General features: G+C 44.4%; 1 protein-coding gene across 9 annotated transcripts in view; it reads left to right on the forward strand.

Moving 5' to 3' along the window:
• PPP2R3A (protein phosphatase 2 regulatory subunit B''alpha) overlaps positions 1-26,868 on the forward strand; it is a 59,255-nt gene that overhangs the window by 2,340 nt on the left and 30,047 nt on the right. For 7 of the 9 annotated variants that reach the window (XR_013954799.1, XR_013954800.1, XM_080604113.1 and 4 more), the window contains exons 2-4: positions 9,841-12,295; positions 22,788-23,048; positions 25,342-25,445. Coding sequence is in view for 7 of the 9 variants with exons in the window: in XM_080604113.1 (XP_080460239.1) it covers positions 10,310-12,295; positions 22,788-23,048; positions 25,342-25,445 (2,351 nt within the window). In the remaining 2 variants the exon portion in view is untranslated. Of the gene's footprint in view, positions 1-7,934; positions 8,118-9,840; positions 12,296-15,374; positions 17,712-22,787; positions 23,049-25,341; positions 25,446-26,868 lie in introns of those variants that run through there. The other 2 variants (XM_080604111.1, XM_080604116.1) reach the window with 2 other exon arrangements.

The following is a 26,868-nucleotide window of genomic DNA, read 5'->3' on the forward strand; positions in this document are numbered from 1 at the left end:
AACTGATACGTGACTGCTGAGTCCTGAAGAGATGCACTGGTAAAGCATGTTTCAGCTCCTTCAGCTGCAGCCTGCGGAGCAGACGATGAGCGTTGTGGCTCAGGCAATTCAGAGATCGCTGTAGTGGAGCCCTGTGGTCAGACACCCACTGTCAGTAGCCATGGAGGTGTAAATGTAATGCTGCACAGTGAAAGTTGCTTTTTCCATTATTATTTTTTTCTGAAAGTACCTTTCCCCATCCTTCCTGCAACCCACAGAAAACATAACTTTGAACAGTAACTCTGAATTTGGGATATCTTGGTAAAGTACAGAGGTTCTCTGGAGTCTCAACTCACTTTCTTTGTACAAATGCTTTCCGATACTGTCTTAAATGAGCACATGCTATTTTTTCCCCATGCAACGAGGTTTTCTCCTGTTACACAGAACTGTACTTCTCTGAAGGCTAAATTAGAGGTTGGAGCTTGTGCTCCAATTCTGGCAGAAACTGGACAGTGAAGTAGAACTGTGGGAGGAAATGGATTTTCTTATTCGTAGTTAAGGCAGTTAAGTTCTGTCTTACAGAACTGGGTTCAGGTGTGTTACAGGATAAGCTTCTTCCCCTAGACTTTACAGTTGTGCTTTCCCTCCTGATTCTGATTTGCAGAGTCTCTGTAGGGGCAGTTGCAACTGGAGGTGCTGTGCTTTGACTGCGTGAAACGTTCTGTAATGCCACGTGCCTTTAGCAGTTCAGGCAAGGCACCGAAAATTGATGTATTCTCCTCTTTGCCACAATTCTTACTGGGTAAAATGAAGATAATGCTCCCTCATTAGTGAAAAGTTGTGGAAATAAGGTAATGTTTAAGAAGCATTTAAATACTATACTGATAAGAGAAATTAATCACTCTGCAGACTAGTGTATGAACAGGATGTAGTAAGCGATAGCTGAGGTCACACATGTAAGCAAGCTTGTTAAAAATGACTTCATTTTAATAAATATTCATTTCTTTTCATGAATGTAAACATTGATTGCTGTTCACTGAAATTATATTATGGGATTCTTTACACTTGGTAGGTTTTCAGTTTCTTCTTTGTATCGCTTGTCTTTTTCATCTGCTTCTTTTTAAATGGAGAGAAATGAATAGAAGTTGTTTCTTGGTTTGTTTTGTAAAGCTCCCTGGGTTAGTAAAGATACAGGGGAAATGACTTCCTCTGCCTTGCTGAGAGGTCAGGCTGAAGCACCCTTGGTTTTCCTTGGTGGAGGGAAGGGGATGGAAAAGTTAAGCTTCCTTAAATTACTTGTTGCTTTGATCACACTGATCTGCGCCTCTGGTGTGGCTTATCCGAGTCATAAGCAGTAAATGCGGTAGCAGTGCCAGACTGTTTGAATGCTGGGACACGCTGTACCTTTTGGCCTAATTTGTTACATTTCAACAGCTGCTCGTCTTCGGAGCATGAGCGGAGGCTGGCAGGAATGGGCTTGTGGAAGGTATGACTGGTGGAAATGACTGCTTGCTCTTTATTCCTGTGATTATGCCTCAGAGGAGAGGATGGGCGTGCAGCATGGAACCGGAGCGTTTCTCCCAAGCTTGGCATTTTCACTCTTCGCACTGCTGACCTGCGGAAGATGTACGGTACTCCAGCTGGAGCCAGGCTGGCAACCAAGGCTACCCTGGTGAAACGGATTCTCACCTTAGACAAAGAGCTCTGCCCACAATCTCGATATAAGTGAATAGAGTAATGTGATACAAATGAGGCACGCTGTCAGGTAGGACAGCAATGAGGAGTGTATAAGCCATGAATGGAGGGGTAATGAAGGAAAATATTTTTATGAAGTTAAAAATCTGGTTTAGTCTGCCTGCAGGAGGAATTTCACCTAACTTGTAAGTTTCAATTTTGGGAAATCCGTAGATGGTAACCTCTATCTGCGACTGAAGGAATGACATCTTGGACACAACTTGTCCTTTCTTTTCTCAACACTTTAATAAAAATCACTTTAATTTGTAAAAAACAAAAATTAATTGGATACTGTTAACACTAACTTAACTGTTTAGAGGAAAAAATGTTTCTTGCTAATATGAAATTATCTTTTGCCATATAAGGTTATAAACAGTCAAGAGACACATTACTTAATCAAGCTGGCTTTCTGACCTCTGTCCTGAGCCTTGCTAATTATGTGGTTTTGAATCTCTTCCACCTTCAGTGTCTTCTGGTTGGTCACCTTATTTTCTGTCAGCATAACTAAGTAGGGTTTATACTTACAGTTTTTTTTACTTGTGCTTTGTTAAGCTTCGACAAGTTTGTTAGCATATTGGGGCCTGCAAAATGAGCTAAGATTAACTGATATTGCTCCCCGTGTCTGTTAGAACTAATTAGCTGGCAAATTATTTACACTTAGCGAGTTATTATGTCAAAAATTGTGTGAGCTTTTACTCTCCTGCTGTCTCCTTTGTATAACTGGAAACCAGTCTCCTGGGACGCGTTCCTGTCTGGTCAGTTTTAGTTCCAAGTCTCTGTGCAAAAGGAAAGTTGAAGAAAGGTGTTCCTGAAAAAACTGAAGAGAGTGAAATCTTTCTTGAGGATAGTAACTGCTCCACTCCCCCAGCTGGTATCCAGAACAAAAAGCTTATCAAGGCCCGTACGTCGGTTCTTCACAGCAGATTTCCTCATATATTTGTGTCCAGGGCCCCTGCGCCCTGATGCTTGTGAAGGGTAAAGCAGTGCTGGTGCGCTAGATAACCTGAAGGAATCACATGGAGTAGCTCAGTGTTCACTGACCAAATCAGTATTTTAGAACAATAGTTCAGGGTCTAGTGTCGAGTTTGTTTTCAAGAGCAGTGTAGACCATTGTTATTGATACCAAATCTTTTTGAGTGTTGGGTTTCTTTTACACAGCTGCTGTGAACAGAGAGGTTGTTTTTAAGTTAGTGTTGGGTGCTATTTTTTAAAGGTAAAGCTACTGAAACAGAGATTTCCTGGTGTGAAAATTGACTTCTCTAAATCTGTATTGACTGCGAAGCAGTATTACCATCCTGCCACAGACAGTGACTCTCAAGGTCATGTCTACTTGGAAGCCAGCCTTGATTAGTCCTCCCATTGCAGTGACCTTCATGCTTCGCTGCATAAATGCAGAAGTCTCGCTTCAGCTGGTGAAATTGGGGGGTCAGAAGCTGTTTGACAAGAAAGAGTAAAAGATAAACAAGCAAGTATTCCACTTGTTATGGATTTCCTGAGAGAATTTAAGTTCTTTATTAACATTTCTTAAAGGAAATAAACTGCCATGCAGTGGGAGTGTAAGTTTTTCGTTAATTAATACCTAGTTGAAGTGTAGGAAGAACTGTCAGTTTTTCTAGTGAAGAGTAATCACTAGTGGAGTCCCAGGGAAATCTGTAGTCAGGCTTGTGTTGCTCAACACAGTTACAAATGATCTGGAAGAGAGACTGACTAATGAAGTGACAGTATATGCTGAGAATTGCAAAATTAGGGTAGCAGAAACAAAAGATGACTGCAGTTTCAGGAGGTTCTCACGATTCTTGGTGGTAATTTTTGACAGAGGGAGTATTAAAATGGGACCTCTTGATTCCCCAGAACTTTCTGCATCCACAGCATCCTTTGATGGGCTTTTCACAGGTTTGCTGCATGCGTGCTTGTTTTTAGCCTGGTTCCTGTAGCATTAATCAATCACGTCCAGTTCTTTTATTGGAATGGAAGGTGAGCAGTCAGATCCTATCCACCCCTTCCATGCCATGCATGATTTAGTAGACCATTAATTATCATATTCTTCCGAAGTCACCTCTCTTTCAGTCTGAAATGCTGCTTGGTCATTCCTCATATAAAAGCTGGTCAAAATCTTTGGATCATTCTTATTGGTCATCTGCTAATATTTCCTATGAGACTGTATGAAAACTTCAGTCTCTAATAAGAGTGACTATCTGTCGCTTGTTTAGGACTTTCTATGAGGAGGTCTCTGCACATTTCACAAAGGACAATAGCATCATTGTTTTCTTTTGAAGGAAGTAGAAAAAGGGACAAAGATATGGATTAACCCAGGTGGTTAAGAGAACAGACATTTGAGAATGTCATAGCTGAAAAACACTGAGCAAGTTTTGGAAGGTGAAAGCACTGTATAGTGATAGTGTTAATTTCTGAAAGGCATTTTAAAAAATCATTTCTGAACGTGGTTCTCATCTGTTGTGCATATTGCGCGCAGTTTGGGTTCCTGCATCGTAAAAAGAAGTACATAGCTGAACCAGAAGAGGTTATGAGGGCCTCAGTGAAAAGATCAAATGCATGAAATTGTGCCAGTACAAGAACAACTGAGTAAACAGGGGCTGATGGTCTTGGAAAAGGGATGGCTGAGGGAGGTGGTGCTGAGTGCTGTAAATTCAGGAGTGCTGTGGATGATACATAAGCCACTGCAGTGTTTGTGCTCTGTTTCAGTACGAGATCTTGGGATACTGAAGCTGATGAGTGGCCAAATCAAAAGTAGTTGGTGGGTGGTGGAATGTTGTCAGAAGATTCTCCGGATGCAAAATGTTTCCGTGGAATCCAGGAGATGTCCAAGCACGTGTGAGAGCAGTCCTCTGAGGACTGCTGAATCCAGGGACACCATGCCCAACTTCATCGCTCCTGCGAGCTGAAAGCTGGTGCAACTCAGCAGAGTGCTCCGTGGGACTGCAGAATTTCTTTTCTAATGCTATTCCCTGAGTTTTGGCGCATAGCCACTGTAAAAGGGCTACAGCTTTGGCTTTAAAGACATCACTGTTCCAGACTGTCCCTGCAAATCCTGGAAAAAGCCAAGAGGCAATTTGATCCTAGTGTGTCTGTACCTGCAGGTGAGGAAATCTCTCTCCCTGAAAGCTTTTCTTAAGTCAGCTTAAGAAAGCCTGATAAGTGTTTGCTGGAACCTGATGTTGAACATACTCATATTGGAAATCACGACCCCTTTTCTATAGTAAATGTGATTAAGTATTGAAGATCTTGAAATGAGCGTATTAAGAGAGATGCTCTGGTCCAAACAGAGGTTTGTTTGACCAGGTCAGATCTGGCCTGGGATATGAGGGAAGTCAGGTTCCGCAGCCGTAGCAGTCCACTGCAGTCTCTAGAGCGTGCAAGGACTTGGCTAAACCCTCTTAAAACTAAACACAAGATGCCTTGCTACAGGTGCAATCCTTCATGGACTCACTGTAGCTGAAACGTGTGCATGTGCACCAAATTCCCACTGGTCATGAAGGCTGAAGAGTTAGCACAGCAGGCAGTTCCCGTCTAAGTCCTACGTACAAAAAAAAAAAGTTGTCCTTGATTAATTATACGTGCTGCAATTAAGGATATCAAATATTATAAGCTTTAAAAATAGGACATAAAGGACAAAGGAGCCAAATGGTTTGATTTTTTTTTTTTTTTTTTGGTGCGTGTGTATGAGCAGAGTCCTCGGCTGTGGTGGAACGGGGCACGGCGCCAGCTCCTCCAGGAGCTGCTGAATGGCTCTCTTAAAAAGTGAGACTCCTCGTCTGTTCTCATCTCCATCCTCTGAGTCTGCCTTTGCACGTGTGCTTTTTAATCTTATAATTTACAGTACTCTGACTTGAGCCCACTGGGAAGAAGGATAACGATACATCCAAGGTCCACTACCGTTCTGTAGTGCGTTTGGGGATTATAGAACTTACACCAGTAGATGATGAATTCATTTTTTATTTTTCTATTATTTGACAAAGTACCAAAGATTGGCTGAAAGTTATGCTTTACAAGAAAACATCACTTTATTTGCCAGCTGTTGTCTTCCATAATCAATATAGTTCGCTGCCAGATCTGCTCTCTTCAGTAAAGTGTGAACAAAAATCAAGCATTTCTAAAGAATGGGATGCAGTTAAGCTGCTTTTTGGCACCACCAGCTTGTCCAAGACATAGGACCAGACACCTGATCGTATAGCTGTGATGATGCTTCTGCTACAGTACAGATGTCTGGCCAAATGGCAAAGCTATTGATTTTTCTTTTGGTGGTGGTGGTTTTGGTACTTTGACAAAAGCAGCCGAATGGAGTACGTGTCCCACCGCCTCTTCCACTAGGAACGAGCGCGTTTACGAGTGACGCCTGTGCCATGGTGCAGAAGGGAAGCTGCTCTCCTCCATACTGCGTTGTGGTGGCTTCTCATTACTGGTTACTGTTAATGTTGATGCTAGCACTGGTGAGAGAAATGAAGGAAGATTTTTGCCTACTTTGAAACTTTCAGAGCCTGTAGAGGCCTGCTCCGTAGCTTTCTAGATTGCAGTTTGCAAGTAAGCTGAGTGCTGGCTGACAGTCCCCTCGCTTACAGATTGTCATTGTTGAGTTATTTAACTCGAGCATAATCTTTACATGAATAGAATTTCTTGTGTGTTATAGAGTAACCTTTTATATCATTAGTATCTGCAATAATTTTTTCCCTTGTAAAGTGATTCATGTCTTCTTGCAGATAGGAAAGACATAAAGCATTATTCTGCAGTCGCACAAGAAGCCCTATTCATTCACAGTTTACATTGTGAAACCAATCCCGTATCCTCGGGGTTGGAGCTGGTTTCGTGGCAGCAGTCCTAATTACAGAATCTGTCTGCAGCGTATCTGAACTGGGGGCTGCTCTAGAGTCACAACTGGAACAAAATGGCAGGCTGAAAAGGAGGAAGTACGAATTTGTCTTAATGCACTCAGGCTTTCCATTGTTGCTATTCATAAATTGTAGGGTTTAGTCACCAACCCAAAGTCCCAACAAAAGCCCATTCAAGCTGAGTTTGAGACCAGATTCCCAGATCTGCTAACAGGAAGGCACTTTTCTAAGGTTTTGTCTTGACCGGGTTTACATGCAGGATCCTGTTTGATGGATAAATAAAGCTGTGAGCTGAGCATGTGCTAACTCTGGTCAAGTAAAGCCAGTAAAATGTGAGAAAAACAGTTTCTCCTCCGCATCCCTAAGCAGTTGTGCTGCCTAGATGGTTTTCGGTTTTTGGTCTTTAGCTGGAGGCAAGTACTCCAGCACCTCGAATAACCTTAGCGTGTTTGTGCAGACAGTGAAAATAAGGCAAGTAGTGATCACTGAGAAGACATTAATCTGGTTGAAAAAAGAGGGTATCAGGTTCTTAATATTCATTCTTGGATTACTTCTTTCCCTGACACACAGCAGTAAAAGGTGCTGAAGACATCTGAGCACAGAGGAGGAGGTAATCTTGCTTTAGCCTTGACAAGTTTGTGTCTGGATTTTGTTGATTCCTGAATGTGATAGCACCACAGAAATAGACAAATTGGAAAGAGATTAGAGAATGCAGCAAGCACGTCTGAAGGGCCTGTCTTGTTCCAAAGCTGAAGGGGCTGACTCTCCGTAACAAGGCCAGGCAGTGGCTTAGGGCATAATCACTTAAACAGTTCTTCTTGCTGTCTCCGCTTCTCTAGTAAATGTAAGTTGGTGCCAGGCACAGTTTGAATTATGAAGCTGAACTGAAGAAGAGTCAGGTTAGGCGGGGAATCTGGGAGACCTCTTCCCCAAAGAACTCCTTGTGCAGTAACCGTAAGGACATGGAAGGCTTCATTGCTTGAAGACGGTTTAAAGGGTTGGAGAAACTGCCCTAGTCCCAGGGCAAGGAGTACATGTGTAGGGGGAAATCACCCTTGGAGTGATACAGGAGGAGACAGTGAGGTTTAACACCTTATCCTTCTAATTAAGGAATAAATTCATTAATATGCAATTATTTCCCAAATTAGGTATAACTCAGGCTCTTCTTTGGTGGTGAAAAAATTGTGCAGTAGGGAAGTAGGAGAAAAGAGAGGACGAGCAATTGTGACAGAGGTCTCCCTGCTGTGCCTCACAGGGGAGAGAGGAAGGAGCTCTGAAGAAGTCCCATGGTTTTTTGGGAGCGATATTAAATCCTCTTCAATTCTGCTGCTCTGATGACCTCTGCTTTCTCTGAATGTTGTATACGTTCTCTTTCAGGAAATGCCAGGAAGTTTGTCCCTAGTTGATGGAGACTCAGAAGAGAGCAAGCATCAGCCTTGTGTCTCAAAGCATTAGACAGGAGTCCTGGAGTCCAGGGATGGTTAGACTTCTTGGAGTCATGGAAGCATGGGTTTTCCTGTCTGAACAAAGCCCACTAAGTCTTATAAGATGAACACCTTGGTGAGCCAATAGGACTTTTTTAACTGTGGCTGTGATTCAGCGAAGCATTAAGCACACCTGATTGGGAAGCCTGAGAGTCAGTGACTGCAGGGCGTGGAGTCTTATTACCTGGCCTTGTGCTTGGTGGGATAAGGACCCCGGGGTTCAAAAACGGCTCTGTTTACACCCTTTATCCACTGACTCAGGGCTGTGGCTGGGGCACACCCCATACCTCTGATCATCCCTTTGGAAGGCCCTCCTGTGCCTGTGGGGCTTTGGGGTGGTGCCAGTGGGTGTAGGAAGGAGCAGCGCGGGGCAGGCACAGAAGCGGCTGTGAAGCCGGCCCTGGCACAGCAGGCAGGTTGGCCGGTGGTGCTCGGTAGGCAGGTGGCAGCCTGTTACAGATACCAGCGTGGTAGTTGGAGCAGTTGCTAGCTCATCTTGAATGCAATCATTGCAATGTTTTATATAATGCACGGAGCAAACCAGGAGTGTTTCTGTGTGCAGCTCTGCCCAATTGCAATGGGCAGACGTGACGCATTAGGAATTCCATCAAATCATCTTAAAATCGGTTCTTCTCACCTTCAAATTAAGGATTTAAAACAGGTAAAATGGGAACATTCATCAGTCTTGTGCCATCCCCAGTCCTTAATTACAAGACTAAACTCTAAGGTGCTTCCCTTTGTAACCATCCAGACTTAGGAGCTAAGGTAGGTGGCAGTAACGTGCATGGAGGGTCCTTCCGTCAGATGCTGGTCTGGCCTTTCGCATAGTGCTAGGTGTTTACCTTTGAAAACAACAAAAGAAACCTGTGGTGCAGTGTGATTTAACCACGTTTTGTGAGATGGATTTCTTTGCAGGAATAGGGGGTGCTCAGAATACCATTGGGGTGGTTTAATTTGATTATTGATGTGTTCATGAAAGATATAGTAATGTTTAAAGTGTAAGATGCTTGAGGCTGGGGTTTCAATATCTCTTAATAACAAAGTTCAGCAGCCTTTGTTCTTTCTGTTATAATTTTAACCATCATGATAGGAAATACAGCTGTGAGTGCGCTACGTGTAAAATTCTCAATTCCTAGTTTTCACAGCCTTAACTTCTATACAATTGTTACATTCTGCTCTTGGTGTCTACGCCAGCAGCCTATTAATGGGTTGTAGGAGACTAAAAAACAGTTATTCTGCCTTAAAATATTTTGCCATGGTCCCAGAGACCTTGGTGAAAGCCTAATGGAAGCCAATGTGGCCTCTGCAAAAGGCCACGCATTCTTAGAGTTCATCTGCTTTGCTCCAGGCTGTTTGCAGTGTTTTATAATCCAGAGTGTTTGGAAATTCTGAAAGCGCTTTTCTCTGCTGCTCTCTTCCTTATCATTAGAGGGTCTTGGAAAATGAAAGCCAGAAATTCACAACATGATCAAAATGTTTTGCTCCATTAGAATTAAAGGTAATGTTGTGTTCAGTCTGGAGAGGAAAAAAAGCTAGTATGGAAAAAAAAATCAATGAGTGGTTAAAATAGAGCTGTTAAAACAGCAACACACAGACAGCCTGTGTATAAATATAGGCTAGCTCCTTAGCAGTGTTCTTATATGGTAGATTTGAGTGAAGGAAAAATGTCAGCCTACTCTCACTCTGTACGAGCCTGAATGTTGGTTGTTAAGGTCCGATGCCGTTTGTTTGATGTCAGACACGGCTGCTGCATGTTATATGTAAGTCATAATGACTTTTGCCTGTGTTTTTTCTTGTAGGGACCTACCTTACCAGTGTGAGAAGAGGATCACACAAGCATACTGTGGATTTTTTATCTGTACATGCTACTTGATTATCATCTATCTTTTAATGATTCTCTCAAAAAGAGAGAAGGATCCAAGAAAAAAACAGTGTCTTTCACTTCTACTTGAGAGCTGGCTGAATTTTATGACGCCTTCTGGAGATTCTACCTGGACCCTTAGAAACAGAGCAGCTCGGGCTGCAGCTCTGATCAGCAAAGCTCTCCGTGTGGAATACAGTAATCAAGTTGCCTTAAGTCAAACCGTATGCAAGTTGCACTAATTGTTGTAACTGTACTGCTGATACCACTCCAGACTTCACTAGGACTTTCCAAGCCAGTAGTTTCTCATGTGGTTTGAATGTTTTCAACTGACATTTGAATGTTTCTGTTAAATTTGGTGTGGCTGTGAAAAGTAGGGGTGGGGGTGCGAGCTTCCTGCTAAGTTCATGGTGAATTTTGAAGCCTCACTTCCACGTGGGATCCGTGCTATGGCAGCAACCTACAGGCTTATGGTCACAACTGTGAACTGCTACAGCAGCGTGGTGATAGACCAGCACTTCCAGCACACTGTGCATTACTGCACGGGCACTTGCCAGGTGTTTAAGCAAGGAGTCACATGTATAGTTGCCCACCACAGCGTGTGTGCTGAGCTCAGCGTCCAAGATGCCAACCAAGACCATAAAATTCCTGTTTCTGAAAATGGGCTTGCCTTGCCTGGAAATGAGGACTATCACCAAATCCTCCCAAATAATCCAAGAATCAAAAAGGGCTCTTCAGTGCAAGCTTCTAGCAGTTTGAAAGACATTACTGGTGAGGCAATAAATCTTGCCAGTGGTAAAATAAAGGAATTCTCCTTTGAGAAACTCAAAAACTCTTCCAGTCACGTGGCCTACAGAAAAGGAAGGAAAGTTCGGTCAGAATCGTTTAGCAGACGATCATTTGATTTTGACGTGATTTATGGGCACTTCAGCAATGATGAGAACTGCCCTCCCTGTGGCTTTTTGCAGAGTCCCTCACCTGTGGAGAAATGGCAGGAGAGCAACGATGCTCCAGAAGTCAGCATGAATCCCGTGGTTCCCTTTTCACCTCATTCTTTCTCTGAAGAAAACTTCATTACCCAAATTTTGGAAAAGCACAAGCTGGATGGTTCTTCTGGTGGAGATATTAAGGTGTGCTTAGACATCTTGCTCAAGTGCTCGGAGGATCTGAAAAAGTGCACCGACATAATAAAGCATTGCATCAAAAAGAAATCTGCAGACAGCGTTAGTGGAGGGAACAGCAGTGATCCCCTGGCTAATTCAGAAATGATTTATATGAATTTGATGACGAGATTTTCTTCATACCTAAAAAAGCTGCCCTTTGAGCTCAAGCCAGCTGGGCACAAGGAAGCTAGTGACTTGGTGGAATTAGTTAACTGTTTTCATAGTTTGCAGCAAACTCCCTTTTCCCCAATATTTGGAGATGAGCAGCCACCTAGGTATGAGGATATTATTCAGCTGCCATCCTCAGGCACAGTTCCTCTCAGACCAGCAGGTGATCAGAGTGAGGTGACGGGCACCTCTCAGTCCATCCAGACAAGTACTGTGAGCTTTACCTCAAACTCCCTTCAGGGCATCGCACAGGAGAGCAGTGTGAGAGCTGGGAAAGATGCTTGTGCTCTACCTCAGTTACCAGCCACAAGCCCTTCTGACTGCACGTCTTCCGCTGAGGCTCTGTACATTGAGGAGGAGTCGGATGGGGAAAGAGCATTAGGGAAAATAAAGGAGAAAGGAGATTGGGAGAGTTCAGAGCGCAGCTACCAGCTCTCTGGTTGTTCAGACGCAGGTGCTGATGTTAAACCAGAACATGCTGGAGTGGGAAACGAGCTTTCCTGTGCTTCTGAGAAACTTCTTCTAAAGCCGCTTTCAGATTCTGTATCGCGTGGTTCCCAGGCTGATGTCTCCAAAGGAGAACAGATGTGCAAGATAGATAAGGATGAGATAGATAAACTGCTGCTGGACTTGGAGTGCTTCTCACAGAAAATGGAGAGTACTTTTAGGGAACCCGTAAAGGAGAGTGAACCTGCCTGTTTGCAGGTGCTTGGCTGGCAGGGTAGGCCGGCACTACCTCTGGCTCTTGAACCCAAAAGTAAACCTGTTGACCCTACTTCCCCTCTGTCAAAAATCATGGAAAGCAACGGCCACAAAATGGAGGAAGATGACAAAGCCCTTTTACTGCGTATTCTGGAAAGCATTGAGGACTTTGCCCAGGAACTGGTGGAATTCCAGACAGGCAAGGGAAGCTTGTCCAAGGAGAAGGAAGTGATGCAGATTCTTCAGGAAACATTAACAGCTCCTCCTCAGTCCATCCTCCCAGGGCAGAAAAGCTCTGCTGGGGCTGCTTCCAGAGACTCTGTTCCAGCTTTGATTCAGCAGGCCCCAGAAGTGATTAAGGTAAGAGAACAAGCCTTTGACTGGATAATAGAACAAACATGGGAAAATGCGGGAAAAAAAAAAGTTACAGGTGCTAAGTGATTCGTTGGATGCTGCAGTGTGGAATAACATACTCATCCAGCAGTAGTATTTATTTAAAAACAAACAAAAAAGGAAACAAAACCTGAGCAAACAAAATGGGCCCTGACATTCAGTTTCACCTTTAACCTTGTCCTTTTCCTGCTGGTGCTCCTGTAGGCTGAGTTTGCATGTAGTTTAGGTAGGTTTTATATAATAGGGAGAGAATTTTTCAGCTTCGTACTTCATTCCTGGGAGCAGGTACTGGTCTGGCTCTCACCAGCACCATGAGAGCTGGATGCTCCACCTCTCCCTTTCCCATCTCAGAGCAGGCTCCAACAACTTTCTTTGTCCTGCCTATCGCTGGTTCCTAAAGAGAGATCCTCCATGGCACAAAGGTCAGGGTCTAGGGAGATTTATTTTTTTCCCCTTCCCGTGTCCCCAGTGCAGAGTCATTGTGGAGTCTGCATGGCGTGCCTCTCACATGAGGAGCAGGTTTTCCCAGGAAAAGGCTCTCGACGGGGGCTTGCTTTAGGGGGAGCTAAGGCTGTCTGCCCAGCCCTTTGCTTTCAAATAGAAAGTGCTACTGCCAAATTTTCAAAACAACAGGGTGCCAAAGTCCCAAATGCATAGAAAGTATAAAGAGCTTTACTTTCCAAAACGCACCTTCCACTTACGTACTTGAGAAGATGTCCAGATTAGCAGTGAGCTTTCATAGCTCCTTCCAACAGGACCGTACTTGCATGTCTTCAAAACTTTTTGCCTGAAAATACAGGTATTTGGTGCAATTCTGAAAGGGGGAAGGGAGGAAAGAAGGGTTATTTAACCGAACTGACATGACTGGGATTTATTATTTGTTTTAGACTAGGTACTCTCCAAGTGTTTCTGATATTTCTCTGTACATCTTTGCTTATGGAAGACAGTAAGCATAACCTTGTCTGATATCTCCAGCAAGGCAGAAGGGCTCCTTCCTCAGAGTGCAGAATTAAGTGACTCCAAAAGCTCTGACGTGATCTTTTAATAGCTACTCTTGCCTTGGGTATTTACAAGATTTTTTATTTTTTTATCTTGTGAACTTGAAACAAAAATGTTTGCTCATGTGTGACACTGAATTTTGTGGCTGTTTTTCTACAATACTTGAGAACTGGATACGCTTATGCTGTCTGTCAAACAGCTTATCGGTCTGGTCCCCTCTCGGTTTGTTTCCCTCATCATCCACACGTCTTGGGTGTGTGTGTTTGCTCCCAGCCTGCTGTCTGCAGCAGCATTGCAGGAGCTCCTGTTGCACGCTGCAGCTCGGCTTTTGCTTTGTGTTGATGCCTGAAACCAAAGCTCACAGAAGAAAACTGTCCCGGGGACCCAGGGGCCTGGGCTGAGCGCTGTGCACATGCTGCCAGTCCTCTGGGCGGTGGGTTGGTCCCTAGCGGGGTGAATACAAGTCCCCTGCACTGCTGCTTATACTGGCCTTCCTCTGAGGTTTGGTGTGCTTTATGTAGATGTGGTCGTGGGTGCGAGGCCCTCTGCAGATGTAGCGTCTGGGGAATCCCTAAGTCTTGCAGCTAACTGGGTTTGGCTGGAGCTCCTTGCGGTTTCTGATTTGGTATTGCAGGTGTGCGCATCAGTTTTAAAAGTATTTGCTGTATTTTCTTTCATAGAACTGTTATCAAATAGTTGTGCAGGCATGCACACACAAAACCAGATCTAACATTGATGACAATGCAGTGCAGCTTTCATTGATGTAGGCTGTGACAGTTTTAATATCCCTCAAGCAAGGAAAAAGAAAAGCGGAAGACACTTCAGACCAGACTGTTTGCTGGCTCAGACTGGCCTATCTGAATTGAAATCTGGGCTAACTTATATCAGCAACAGACTTTTCCCTTTATCATAAGAAAACAATGATGATCATCCACACAGAACAATAGAATTACTCGCTTCTTTGCTTTCAGAACCCAACTATTTAGAAACTAGGAAATGAACACTCAAGAAGTCCATCAATTTTGCAGAGCCCATAATGAGCACATCACGCTTCTTCCAGGCAGGCCAGGAAGCTCGGCGTGCTTTTACACTGTCCAACATTTCCCATTCTGAGATCCAGTTTTCCGCTGCTTATCTCTAAACCAACTATTTGGTTTAAAATTTCCTGTTCTGTGTGCTGATCCTTTTTATGCATTGTTTTTGAAAGAAAAGGTTCAGTGAAAGCAGGTCAGCTGTTTGACTAGCTAAAGGATAGCAAAAAAAAAAAAAACCCACCACCAAAACACACCAAATGTTTGCTAGCCTGAGAAAGACTAGCAGAAAAAATATATTTTTTTCTGTGTTTTTTGCCTGTAGATAGGAGAAAGGTAAGGAGTGAAGCCTGGCTGGCATGGCAGGTGTGAGGGAAGTGAGGCCAGCTCGAACCAGCGGGTGGTGAAGAAGTAGAGGCTGGGCTGGCCCCATCTGCAGGAGTGCTGATCGTTGGGGCTTTTTAGAAGGTAAAGGGGGTTCCCTTTTGAGGCAAATGTCTTATGCAAAGCCCTTGGAAAAGTCAGTGGTGGAAGGTTTTGACCTTAACCTCTCTGTGTGCTGGTTTGATGAAGTATTTGAGTTTAGGTAATTAATGCGTGTGAAATACCTAGTACCACAGTAAAAGTGCCCTAGAAAAGCCTGTAAGAAACTCACACACTCATTCTGCTTTCAGAATCAAGTTTGGGTAGTGCAAGCCTCTGCTCCAAGCCCTGCCTGTGCATTTTATTTTAAGAACCGTTGGGTGAAGCTTGTGAATAATTTTGGGAGCAGGAACCACGACAAGGGTTCGATGCTAAAAGAGGGCTATTCTTTAGGGCCTGCCAGTGGGCATCCCGTGTCAAAGGCCTGCTGAGCTGCAGTGAGCCAGAAGGAGCCGTCCTGCTTCCTATTCCTCTCTCCCCCTGCCTCCGCTTCCTATTGCATGGTTTTGAATCTTCCTTTTTGCCGCACCTGGTGCTTATGTACGAGATGCTGCGTTAGCAGAAAATGAGCCTAGGGTTTGTAGTGGAACGGCTCCCGTTGGGTGGGATGGGCGTACAGCTGCCTCTGGGCAGGGGCTGCGCCTCGGGGAGCAGAGGGTCTGCAGCTTACTCTGTTCCACAGCATTGTCCTGAGGCCACACACCTTGCTTTTAGACGTCAAAATGTCTGTTGCATGCCTCAACGGGTGGCCTGAAGAATGCTCTGAGTGGAATGAAAGCTGCTTCATAATCCTATAAAGTTAAAGTTGAGCCTCCAGCTTCATAACCCTGCCCGTTCATCATGCTGTTTCCTAGTTCGGGGTGCTTTGTCTCGCAGATCGAATTGCATGCTTCTCGAGGACCTTGGGTGGGGAAATTAACTGTAAAAAGTGTCTTCTACAACATCACAGTGCCTTTAGCTCCGATGTTAAATGATCACATTTTCTCAGAACGCAGTCACAATATAATGGAAAACTTTCTGGGGAATCAGGTTTCCTCCACGTGTATTATAAATAGTTTTGATCAGATGTTAGTAATATCAGTCAGTTAAGCTGTATACACATCTACGTTCTTTTCAAGCATCAGCTACTCATGCTTTCTAACCCCAAATGGTAAGAAAAGACTTTTTATTTGTTTGGTAATAGTTACTGAAATAAATGAAAGTAGTAACTGAATCTTTAAAGTATCTTGGAATCAGAAATGGCCAAAAAAAAAAAAAAGAAATGCAGTGAAATTAAAGAATTAAAAGAACCAACACCAAACACACATGGAGATGTTAGCCCACATGCCACAAACTTTGTAAACAGGACAGATACAAGCTCTGCTTGCACAAAGTGTTTTTTTTTTTTACCTTAAAATGGGCATCTGAAGGTAGTTGAAACAAAGCCTACTGATACAAGTTGAGTTTTTCAGCCTGGTTGGCTCTAAAACCAACAAAGAGTTATGCTGTTGCTGGAGAATTTTAATCTGTTTTGAGAACATGTGGAGCTGGTGCCCTTCTTGGCTATACAGAATGCACCACGGATACATCAGAGGCACACAGGGTCCAGTTTTTATCCTCTTCTGCTGGTGAGGTTCGGTGAGACCTTTCCATTTCAAATACAGTATTGTAATAAAAGCAAGGCTAGAACTTAGGTGATGTTCTTTGTTATTGGGCTCAGAAAGTAACCTGGCGAAGCAGCTAGGATTCTTAAAGCCAAGGAAGGAAAGCAGGCTGCAGGACTGTGTGCTTGTCATCTTGTGGGGTGAGAACTGGATGTAGGTCGCTGCTCAGCGCTGTTGTCATTATAGGTGAGGGAGAACACGCTTGTAGCAGGCCAGGACAAAGTCAGAGCAAGAGTTTGAAGTCTGCTTGCTTAAGGTCATGTAGAAAAAGAGCAGATCGTCTACTGAGAACTGTTTTGCATTTGGCTTGGGGAGCAGCCTTTGCCTCGTGAGAGTTATGGAAAAAGGGAATAAAAAGGATGATGTGTTTTGATGCCTTTAAAAACCCACCTTATTAAGAGTCATTTTAAACGCCTGAGCTCATTATCCAAGATCATCCTTATGTGCTTGTTTGGTGTTGGAGAAACAGGCTGATTTGCTTTTTCCAGGCAAGAAGGAAAAAGTGATGTTTCCTGAAAATTGCAGCCCTTGGTCTAGAGTGGAGCGCGTGCCGATCTGCCTCATCACCTCAGAGGCAGAGACCTCAAACCACCAGCATCGTGTGCGTGCGGGTCTTGGCTGCGAGCGTGTGGCTTCGCTCTAGCCGCGTCTGGCTGATGCAAGTTTGCACCTCATGTTTCAGCACTGAAGCACATAAAGTAGGAACTATTGGGGAAGATGGTATATTTAGCCCCTTCTGCAGCCCGTCTAATTTTAGCACCTTGGTAGTGGTGGTGGGTGCTTCCTTTCCCATGCTACCCCTGGCCTATTACAAGCCAAGGACAGATTGTCTGTCATGTAGCCAGCAGGGAAATAGATTCTGTTGTAGATCATGTTTCTCAATTAAAGTATTACAAGAAGGCAGAAGATCCTGGTGGTACTGAAGGATACGTTGAATATCAGTTAAAAAAGGGAGGTCTGGCTTCAGGAGTGAGACACGATCTCTAGATGTTGTCTTTCTGAAGAGAGAGAAGACATAGCATGCTTCTGCGGGAAGCCATTTGCCATTTCTTGCCTGTAAAAACCCAAACCAAGAAAGCAACCTACTGGGTTTGACGTGGTCTCCTACAGAGTCCTTTTCTGGAGCGGGCACCACCAGCTTAGGAGCTGAGCAGGATGATGATCAAGGAGCATTCTCTGCGGAGGGACCCAGACCTGGGCGGGGAGCTAGCTTTCCTCGCGAAGGGCTGTGATTTTGTTCTTCCATCCCGCTTCAAGAAGAGGCTGAAGTCATTCCAGCAGGCCCAGGTTTGAGCGCTTGGCGTTTCTTTTTACTTTTTTTCTGTTGCTTTGTATTTTTCATTGGATCAGAGAATCAAACTGTGTCCCCTCCAGGCATGTCTATTTGCAGAAAGTTATTTGCAGCAAGATACCAGCAGGTTTAAAAATAAACCTTCCAGGCTTAGAGCGCACAGTTAAAGTGTCTTTGTAAACAAGGGGAAAACGTAATGGCAAGGGCAGTGATTTAACAGGGAGAAATAGCGGAAGACTATTAGGTCTTCCCTGCATTTTTGTAAGAAAAGCCCACTTTCTGTGTGATTGCTCTGAATGTCTCTTGTTGCATGTCGAACGACCCCAGCTTTCTGCTGTACCGAGGGGGCTGTGGTCTCTGCTGCCCAGGTTGGGCACAGACCAGCCTACCTGGCTTTGGCAAAGATTTGCCATCACAGGGTGCTTTTTTGGGCTGTTTCCTAGGCTCTGCGGGCTGTGGCTGAAGGAGATGTAGCCAAAGAAATGGAAACTGCACCAAAGATAGGTTTCTTGGTAAATCCCAGCTTCTGTGCTCGCTTTCTGGGACTACTGGGGAAGACCGGAGTAGTTTGTGCCAGGACAGCAGATTGGCAGGTAGCCACCCTGACTTACGGGGGGTCACAGTGTGCTGAAATCCCCCGTCATGGGCCTCGTCTCTGTTAAGATGGTCAGTGACCCAGTGAGGAAGTAAAAAGGTGAAATTATCAGCGGTGCAGCTGTTTCCTAAGAAATAGCTCTTAAAATAGCTCTGGACGGTCTTGTGGCACGGGGCACATTTTGTTTCCATGACTTCTGGTGCCAGGTTAAAGTCAGTATATAAGGTTAATCTCTGGAACACGCTTTTTCACTCCCTAGGGGAGAATTGCATGAAGCAATGAGGTGCGGCAATGCCTTGGGCGGGGAGCACGAAGGAGAACCCCGCAGCGCCGCCGAGCAGCTTTGCCCCCAGCATGGGCTCAGGCGCGGCTGTCGGAGCGCCCCAGGGCACGATTAGGGTCTGGGCTGCAGGGAGAGGTGAGGTCCCCTACAGGCCAGGGGGAAGGCTCGGCAAGCCTCCGGTGGATGGGAACTCGGCCTGGTAGGAAGCCGGAGAGCTGGGAGCAGGGCTGGTGGGGCTGCAAGTGGAGCGGCAGTGCCTGCAGGACGGAGGGTGACGAGGCAGGGAGAGGGTGACATGGGCCCTGCAGGCCTTAGCCAGAAAGGCCGGAGAGAGGAGTGTGCTCTGTAACACCGGCGTGTCTCTTCAGAGGTGTAAAATCCAGACTTGTGGGGCCACCTGGGCCTGAGGTTCCTCCTCACCGCGTCAGCCTTCCCCTCGGCCAGTGTCAGCCGCGGGTCGGGGCATGAGAGCTGCGGGCGGGGGGGGGGAGGGGTTAGGGCCCCCCACAAGTGGCCCTTTGGATTTGGAGGCGGCTTGGTTCCCACCGCAGGGCTTCCAGAAAGGTCTGGGGCGTGAACTGAAGTGCCTCAGTGGCAGGAAGGGCACGCTAAGATCTGTAGGCACGTCCCTCAGAGGAGGCGTGAGGCGAGTATTTTGAAAACCCAGCTGCGTGAGGCCGTGAGGAACTTGACCGAAGCTTAGAGCCAGCCTTGTGTCCCTTCCCACCTAAGTTTTTCTGTGAGCCTGTGTTGCTTAGTTTGTTTCATTTGTGTTTTTCTGCGATGGGACTCTGCTGCTGCTGGTGCGTTTACGATTTACAGTAGGAAAAAATTGTATCCAGAAATATGATTTCTCATTGCCTCTCCCCTTCCTTCTGCGAGAGCCGTGTGCATGTGAACGAACCTCTGCTGCTCTTAGTCCCCTGCGAGGTGGGACAGAGGCAGCAGAAAGATGTAATGGTGGGGAAGGGCTTCAGGAAAGGAAGGAAGGGAAAGTCTTGGGTTGTTGATACAAATCAGCTCTGGGGAACCGCTGATCTCTGAGGATGGCCTGCGTCCAGTTATCATCCAACTTCAGTAAGGCAGGAACAGCTAAAATGAAAGGAGACATTAAGTCAGCTCTGTGGACTGTGAGTAACCAGGCTGAGTCACTGTACCCTACAAAGAAAAGGAGAGAGTCTCTTTCTGAAGAAAGCAATAAACGGGTCAGCTTATCCTGTAGGACCCTGCTGGAGGTTTGGAGCCAGGAGAAAAGAACAGAAAATATCTGAGCCCTTGATGCGATGCTGCTTCCTCGCGGAGCTGTGCGCTGGGCCCGGTGGTGCCTGGAGGCTGGGGGAGTTTCTGGGCTTTGTCTGCATGCTGCAGGGAGGCTGTTCTTCTGCCTGGTTTATTAATAATGCAGATGTCACTATTTCAGCCTGCCCAGAAATAAATAGCGTGACTGGCCAAAAATGATACAGTGGATAGACAGATGTTAGTTAAGGTAATTTAAACCGTGCTGTAAAGCAGTATTTAAAACTGGTTTGTAATGTTACTTTTCTTTTTAGGAAAAAAAAAATAGCAATTGGTAGCAGAGGTAAAAGATTTATTGTAGCATTTGTAGTTTACTTCCTTAGTAGTCCTTCCTGAAAATGCACATCCCTCTTGGAGAGATGTTCCACTAAGCAAACAGCATTTATGGTTAACTTCTGGCACTAAGGAACCGTTGTTCTTTTTTCTTCCCCAAGGAATTGCCACAAAACTCCCCTCATATCACTTCCTTTATTTTTTCACGAGTGACTCACAAGTATTTGTCATTAGCTCCCTGCTGTGCCCACAGTGATTGACGTCGGGATAGATCCATCCCAGAAACATTTTTCCAAAGTGATTTTTTAGGGGGGGGTGGGGGGGGAAGTTGCGAGGTTGTCCTAGGGAGCAGTATCATCAGGAGCTAGTTGCTGCTTGTTGTTTTCCTTGTTGCTGTAGACAGCTCATTCTTCAATAAGAAGGAAGAAGACAAAGGCCAAAAATATTCTCCCTTTCTATTGCTTCGGTAGGATCTTCCAAAAAGAAGCTGTTTGTGAGCTCTGCCTCCACCTTGTTTGCCTTGGCCTGAGCAGGAGTTAGTGATTCAGCCTTCCTGGGAAGGCCGGCTGCTGTGTCTGAACAGGTTCGCTACTTTGAGGCTTTCCCACAGTGGGAAAGAGGCTTTCCCTCTTTGAGGCTTTGTCCCACAGGTGTTGAACCTCCTGCATTGGGTTGGGGTTGTCAGGAAATTCACCTAGATCCTGGGGGGCTGGCTTGCGGCTCCTCTGAGCTGGTGCCAAACCGTGCTGAGTTTGGCAACACCTGGAGGAAAATGGATTGCCCTGCTCCTCAGAAAACAGGGCTCGGGGCAATATGGGTGAGCCGTGTTAGAGATGGTCAGCTGGCGGCCTGTGCTGCACGGGGTGTGTGGCACGCAGCACAGGAGAACAGCGCTGTGCTGTCGTGGTGATGGGCTCAGGATTTGCCTTCGAAGGAGAAGATCCGATTTTATTAGTCTGTAATGGAATGAGGACATATTGGTAAAGCAATGAGTCCTTTGGAAGAACAATATATTTATTTGGTTTCTTCTCATATGTGGACGTTTTTGTTAGATTTGAGTCATTTCTTAGAGTTGTTCCTGGTCCTGGCAGCTAGCAGTGCGTGTCTGCATATGAGCACTAAACCTGCTTCTGAGAAGTGGCTCTTCGAGAGAAGCTGGTGTTAGGTCCTGTTAGAGGAGTCAAGTGGCAGGAGGTGGCACCCCGACGCCTGTTCCAGCTTTGCTTGGTGTGAATACAGAGCGGTAAGAGAGCAGCAGGGATTTCCCCTCTGCAGGAAGCCAGAAGGTGAAAACTACGGAGCAGAGCTGGGTCGTGGCCGAAGCTCACCAAACAGACGGGGCAGGTGGGGTGGCGGCAGGCTGTAGGAACAGAAGTAGTGATGTGCTTGTGCTTCCTCCAAGCCAAATCACCAGCCCGACTGAGGAGCCAGAGCCCAATCCACTAACCCACTGCTTCCCAGGCAGTTGGAGGCCTCTTGTAAAGGGAGCAGAGGAAGATTTAAAGAAATGCAAGCTCCAGGTGAACGTAGAGCGGTTACAGTACAAAAGTCTGTTTGGGCTGGTGTATGTGTGCAAGCACACGTGTTCCTGCTCCTGAAGTGGAATGGCGTTTGGAAGAAGGAAGAGGTCCTCCCCATTTAGAGAAAGAGCAGTGATGCAAAGGAGTGAAGAGAAGGAAAATCCTTGATCTGTGGTTTTACAGGTCACTGAAGAACAGATTGTGAAGTATTTTAAACTTCAGAGAAAATGGCTTAGGGAAGCTTTTACAATTCTCGCTTCTTCAGGCAAACCCATGGCAAGTTGTGTTATTCAGTATGTGTTAAGAAAAGCTCCCAAATATCTGGAAAATAATAAGGCAAAGAATTTAGTCAGTTCATCGTATACATTCTTCTGTATTGAGTGAACTTGGACTTGGCTACTTTGTCCTAAAACCATTTTGTTTTTAAATATTTAGAATAAATAAACTGAAAGCTGCAGCTGTATTTACTTGATTATTTCCTTATTAGCCTCTTATCACGTATGTTGTTATATTAATAACAACTCTTGCATTTGCACCATTGTGCAATAGGCAAGCCTATTGCCTCTTCCCAAGAGAGCGTGTGTCTGTGGGGGAGCAAGGATTTTTTTTAATCCCTGGGCATTCCAACATCTGAATTCTGCTGCTTATACAGTAACGATTTTAAAAATGTGAAAAATACTAATTAGGAACAGACTGTGGTGCTGTACTGCTTGTGGGGCAGAGTGACAGCACAGGGACCAGCATATGGAGAGACAGCAAACACTGTCCATGTTCTCTGGTATTACTGAATTGCAGAGTATGTTCTCCTGTGTTTAAATAGTGTATTATAATCCACAGCTACAAGCAAAATGCACAGATATTATGCAAAAACAGCCTTAGGTGTGATATATCCTAAATTTGCTACTTCTGACATTGCACTAATTCTTAAATTTGACACTTAAGGCATACGTTTTTATCCCTGTGTTATAATTTAATTGTTGATGGTTTTAGATTTTTTTTTCCTGGTCACTCAGAACACAAACTATTTTCTCCTCTTCTTGGTGTGCTATGCTGTTGTTTTTTTTTAAAAAAAAAAAAAAAAAGTATTTGTTAATTATATTTTCAGGTTCAAAGTAAACAAGAGAAGAAACCTGGAACTTCATCCCCCGTCCCTTTGAACTCAGTGGTTAGCCCTTGTGCTCTCCTGCCTGTGAATAAAGCCACCAGCAGTACCCCTTTGTCCATAAACATTCCACGTTTCTACTTCCCTAAAGGACTTCCAAATGTCTGCACTAATCATGAAGAGATCATTGCCAGGATTGAAGAAGCCTTTACAGAGTTTGAGGATGAGAAAGCAAATATCTGTGAAATGGGGAAAATTGCAAAGGTAACCGCTCTCTGGGTTTCTTTTCTTTTTGGAGAGGGAGAAAGACTGAATCTAAAGCTATTAAAATACTTTTTCTTCTAATTTTTTAGTGAAAAAGAACCTATATTATTTTGCTCTGAAAGTTTTTTGTTTCTTCTTTTAAATGAAGAAGACAAAAATGATCTCAATTAAAGTGTCCGTGGGAAAAGATTGCTGTTTGTCACGCCTAGTGTGTATGCTCCGTCTTGCTACAATTTACAAAACGGTTCTTTCAGGTTTCTTACCAGATAAAAATGTGTTTGTTTTCCTGTTTCTCCATAATTATGCTTAGATGACAGCAGAAAATTAAGTGCCTCTGTGACTTCAGATAGTATCGGTTACCCTTTCTGTGGCTGGCTGTCCCCCTAATCTGGACATGACCTATGTACACTGCAACAGCATTGCTTGAGAAAGCAACTTCCAACCTACGCCACCTTGGACACAGCAGAAGAGGGAAATGCTTAGTCAACCCCGATGCACTGAGATGCTTATGTTCACTATCCATAATGCACGTGTCAGCAGACTTGGCGTAGCTGCAGTCTGCTAATGAGTTCCTGGCTTCAGGGAACAAAACACAGCACTTGTGTGGGAGCACGGTGCAGATGGGCTGTTCTATTTTCCTCTCCTTCAACCATAGTTTTTAGTAATGCTGATCTAAAACTGGCAGTTGTCAGACGCATCTCATATGTTCAGCTTGCCCTGTAAATGAATGCCTCTCTGGCGCTGCAGGTTGAGCAGTGATGTTCTGTCCAAGGGGAGCACTTGTTTTCTCAGAAGGAAGATTTTTCCAAAAGGGGAGACTGGGGTTTGGTTTGTGTTATGTTTGCTTTTAGAGGAATCAAGTGGCACATTCGTAAGCCATCTCTGGAAATGCAAACGGACAATTTATTGGCTTGACCTGAAAAATTTTGAAACTGATTTTATGACAAGACAGGTAACTGTGTGTGGCCTGTCGCATTCGAACTGGGAAAAGCAGGAGAGTCGTGTAGGAGACTACTGCCCTTCTGCCTGGGCTCTGCAACCATCTCTAGATGGATGTGCTCCATGCTTTTCGGCTGTTATATGGCTTGCTGCTGTTCTGTGGGATTATTGATAATGGTATTAGTTTGGGATCTCTCAAGACAATGCAGGAGAACCAGCTACACAAAGAAAAGAGCAGATGATGATAATTTTTCCTCAAAACAGCAAAACACCTATAGAAGTACAGTCACCTAACACAAGACTGGCTTAATCCTAAGGCAGTTCTTACGCTGACTGGCGTTCCCAGGGAAGCGGTCAGGCCCAGACAAAAACCTGTGAACAGAACTGCAGGAATAGTCTCGTTTACTAGAAGATAAGAGGTTGAAGAGGGTTTGTGGGGAAAGGAGAAGGGGTGCCTCAATGATTTCTTTCAAACATTCCTCCTTCCATTTAGTGTGACATCTTTCCTACCTGCACCCTGCCCGACTCAGCGGCGCTCCATCCAAGGTCTATAGTCTGCAGATATTCTGATGCCTTGGCTGGAGTTGTGCAGGTGGCTAGAAAGATCTCTGCAGTAAAGCAGAGGCTTCTTGAAGGTATCAGCAACTCAGTGTTTGAAGTAATTTTAAGCCTGCTTTTCTGAGGTGCTAGAAAGCCCAAAATGCATGAGCTTTCATTGATTACTGCTCTGAAAACTACCCAGATAGAAATGCTAACGCAGCAGCTAGTTAAAAGGTTGTGTTCGGGCAGTCCTTCTGCTGGAATTGGCCTCTTTCCATTTGTGCACTCATTTTTGGTTATCCTGCTGAGATCTAGCAGTGTTGGGAAATGGGCTGTTCAGGGTAAAAGGCACTGCACTGAAAGCTATGGGACTGGAATCGCTTCACCTTCAGATATTCAGTTGTTAACTGTGATTAGAATTGAAGTTCCCTTGCTGTCAATGAGAAGTCAGCCCATACAAAGAACGGGTTATCCCGTTCTCAGGTATGTCAGCGAGGTAGCTGGTGTGAGTGGTCTTCTGGTGAAGGTGCCTCTCCACTTGCTTTGCTATATAGTTAGTGAAATACAGAACTTAGGAGCTTGAGAGAGTCTCTGGCCCTGACAGGATGTATTTCTCAGCTGCTTACAAAGGCATACAACAAAGTAGAATGTTATAGGTGGATTCTGAACCATGGCACACAGCAAAAAGCTTTTTGGCTCACCTGTATGCCATTACTGCTTCATTTCCCGTATGTGAAAGTGTGAATTTGGTGTATAAGCAGGCTGTGCTTGTGACTGCTGTTGTATTCCTCTTTGTTCCTGTGTTTTGTTACAGATTTGTGGCTGCCCACTCTACTGGAAAGCACCCATGTTCAGTGCCTCAGGAGGAGAAAGGACAGGATGTGTATCTGTACACTCATTTGTATCTTTGTGGAGAAAGTGAGTGTAACAAATGCAGAACTCCCTTTCTTGAAAAAGGAAAAATTTGCCATAGATGTGTCTCTGTTCTTCTTCTTCCACCATACTTTTCAAATCTTTGTCCATCCTTCAGAGGAAAATAAACAGCTTAAAGATTTCTGTCAGCTTAAGTTTCCTTCCGTATAAATTCCCAAACACTGATTTCCATGCTGCATCAACAAAGTTTGCATGAGTTGTATAGATGATGAAACATGTTCTGGTTGACATATAGAATATATTAACAGAGTCCCAAGAAATGTCAGATATTCAGAGATAGCTGATAGATGTCAGTGGTTCTTGGATATATTTATCTGATGCCTTGTTGATACACTGGTGCATTAAGTGAGTGCCGTGTAGGAATGGGGAGAGGAAGCCTGTTACAGGACAGGAAGAAGAATGTGAAATAAAGAAGCACCACACAAGTGGACCAAACTAAGCTTTGATAGTTATTACCTTCCTCAAGCACACCGTTTTACAGTCAAATCTGTGGGTTTCAATAGTTGTTTCCACATACCATTGTCGAAGCTTCTCTTTAAAATTGAGAGCTCTGCATGTATTGTGTTTGGAGTCAGAGGTGCAAGATGGAACAGACCTGTTCTCTTGCCTAATTTTCTCCCTCCAGGGCAACTTAGTCTTTGTGAAACACCTGAATAATATCTCCACCTCCTATCCAGAGAGACTTCTGTATTTTGATGTAATGATCACCCTTCAGATTTTTGAAATGGTCTTTAACCCTGAGTTCCCAAATTATTTCCTGTGATAATATTGTTGAAACATCTTCTAGTTACCCTGGCAAAATTACAAAAATATTAGGGATGACTGCGATCAGTAAGTTTTTTTTGACATGGATGATATTTTTTTCTCCCTTAGGTTCCTTCAATTACTTCTAATTAATCCCTCTATCCCTCATGTATGATACCACATATTTTCACTCCCTCTGACTTGCACATCCTTCAGATATTTGCGGACTGTGGTCACACACCTTTTCTGTATTCCTTTAATCCATACCATTTACAAGCCATTGCCTAATGTTTTCCTCACTTTAATTTCTCTTTTAGAAAGATTTTTTTCCCCACTTTGTCCTGCCCTCCGACAGTTGCAAAATTACTTCTGGAAATGTGATACTTAAAGATAAAAGTAGTGTTCTTTGTAAAGTTGCACTACAACTGCGTGAACACAGCCGTAATTTTAAAACAGGAATCTGTAATCACTGAAGTCTATATTTAAGCATCTTAGTAAGTAACCTAATTTTTCAAATTGCTGTGTGCTTCCTGATCTCATTTGAAGTCAATAGGAATTGCTAGGTGTAGAATACTTCTGAAAATCAGAGCTTTTAGTCTGGCACTAAAACATGGCTTTGGAACCCATTGTTATGTTGCATGATTTATAAATAAAAAAATGAAAA

Source organism: Anser brachyrhynchus, assembly GCF_964034855.1.
Source record: "Anser brachyrhynchus genome assembly, chromosome: 9".
In the NCBI taxonomy this organism is placed as follows: domain Eukaryota; kingdom Metazoa; phylum Chordata; class Aves; order Anseriformes; family Anatidae; genus Anser; species Anser brachyrhynchus.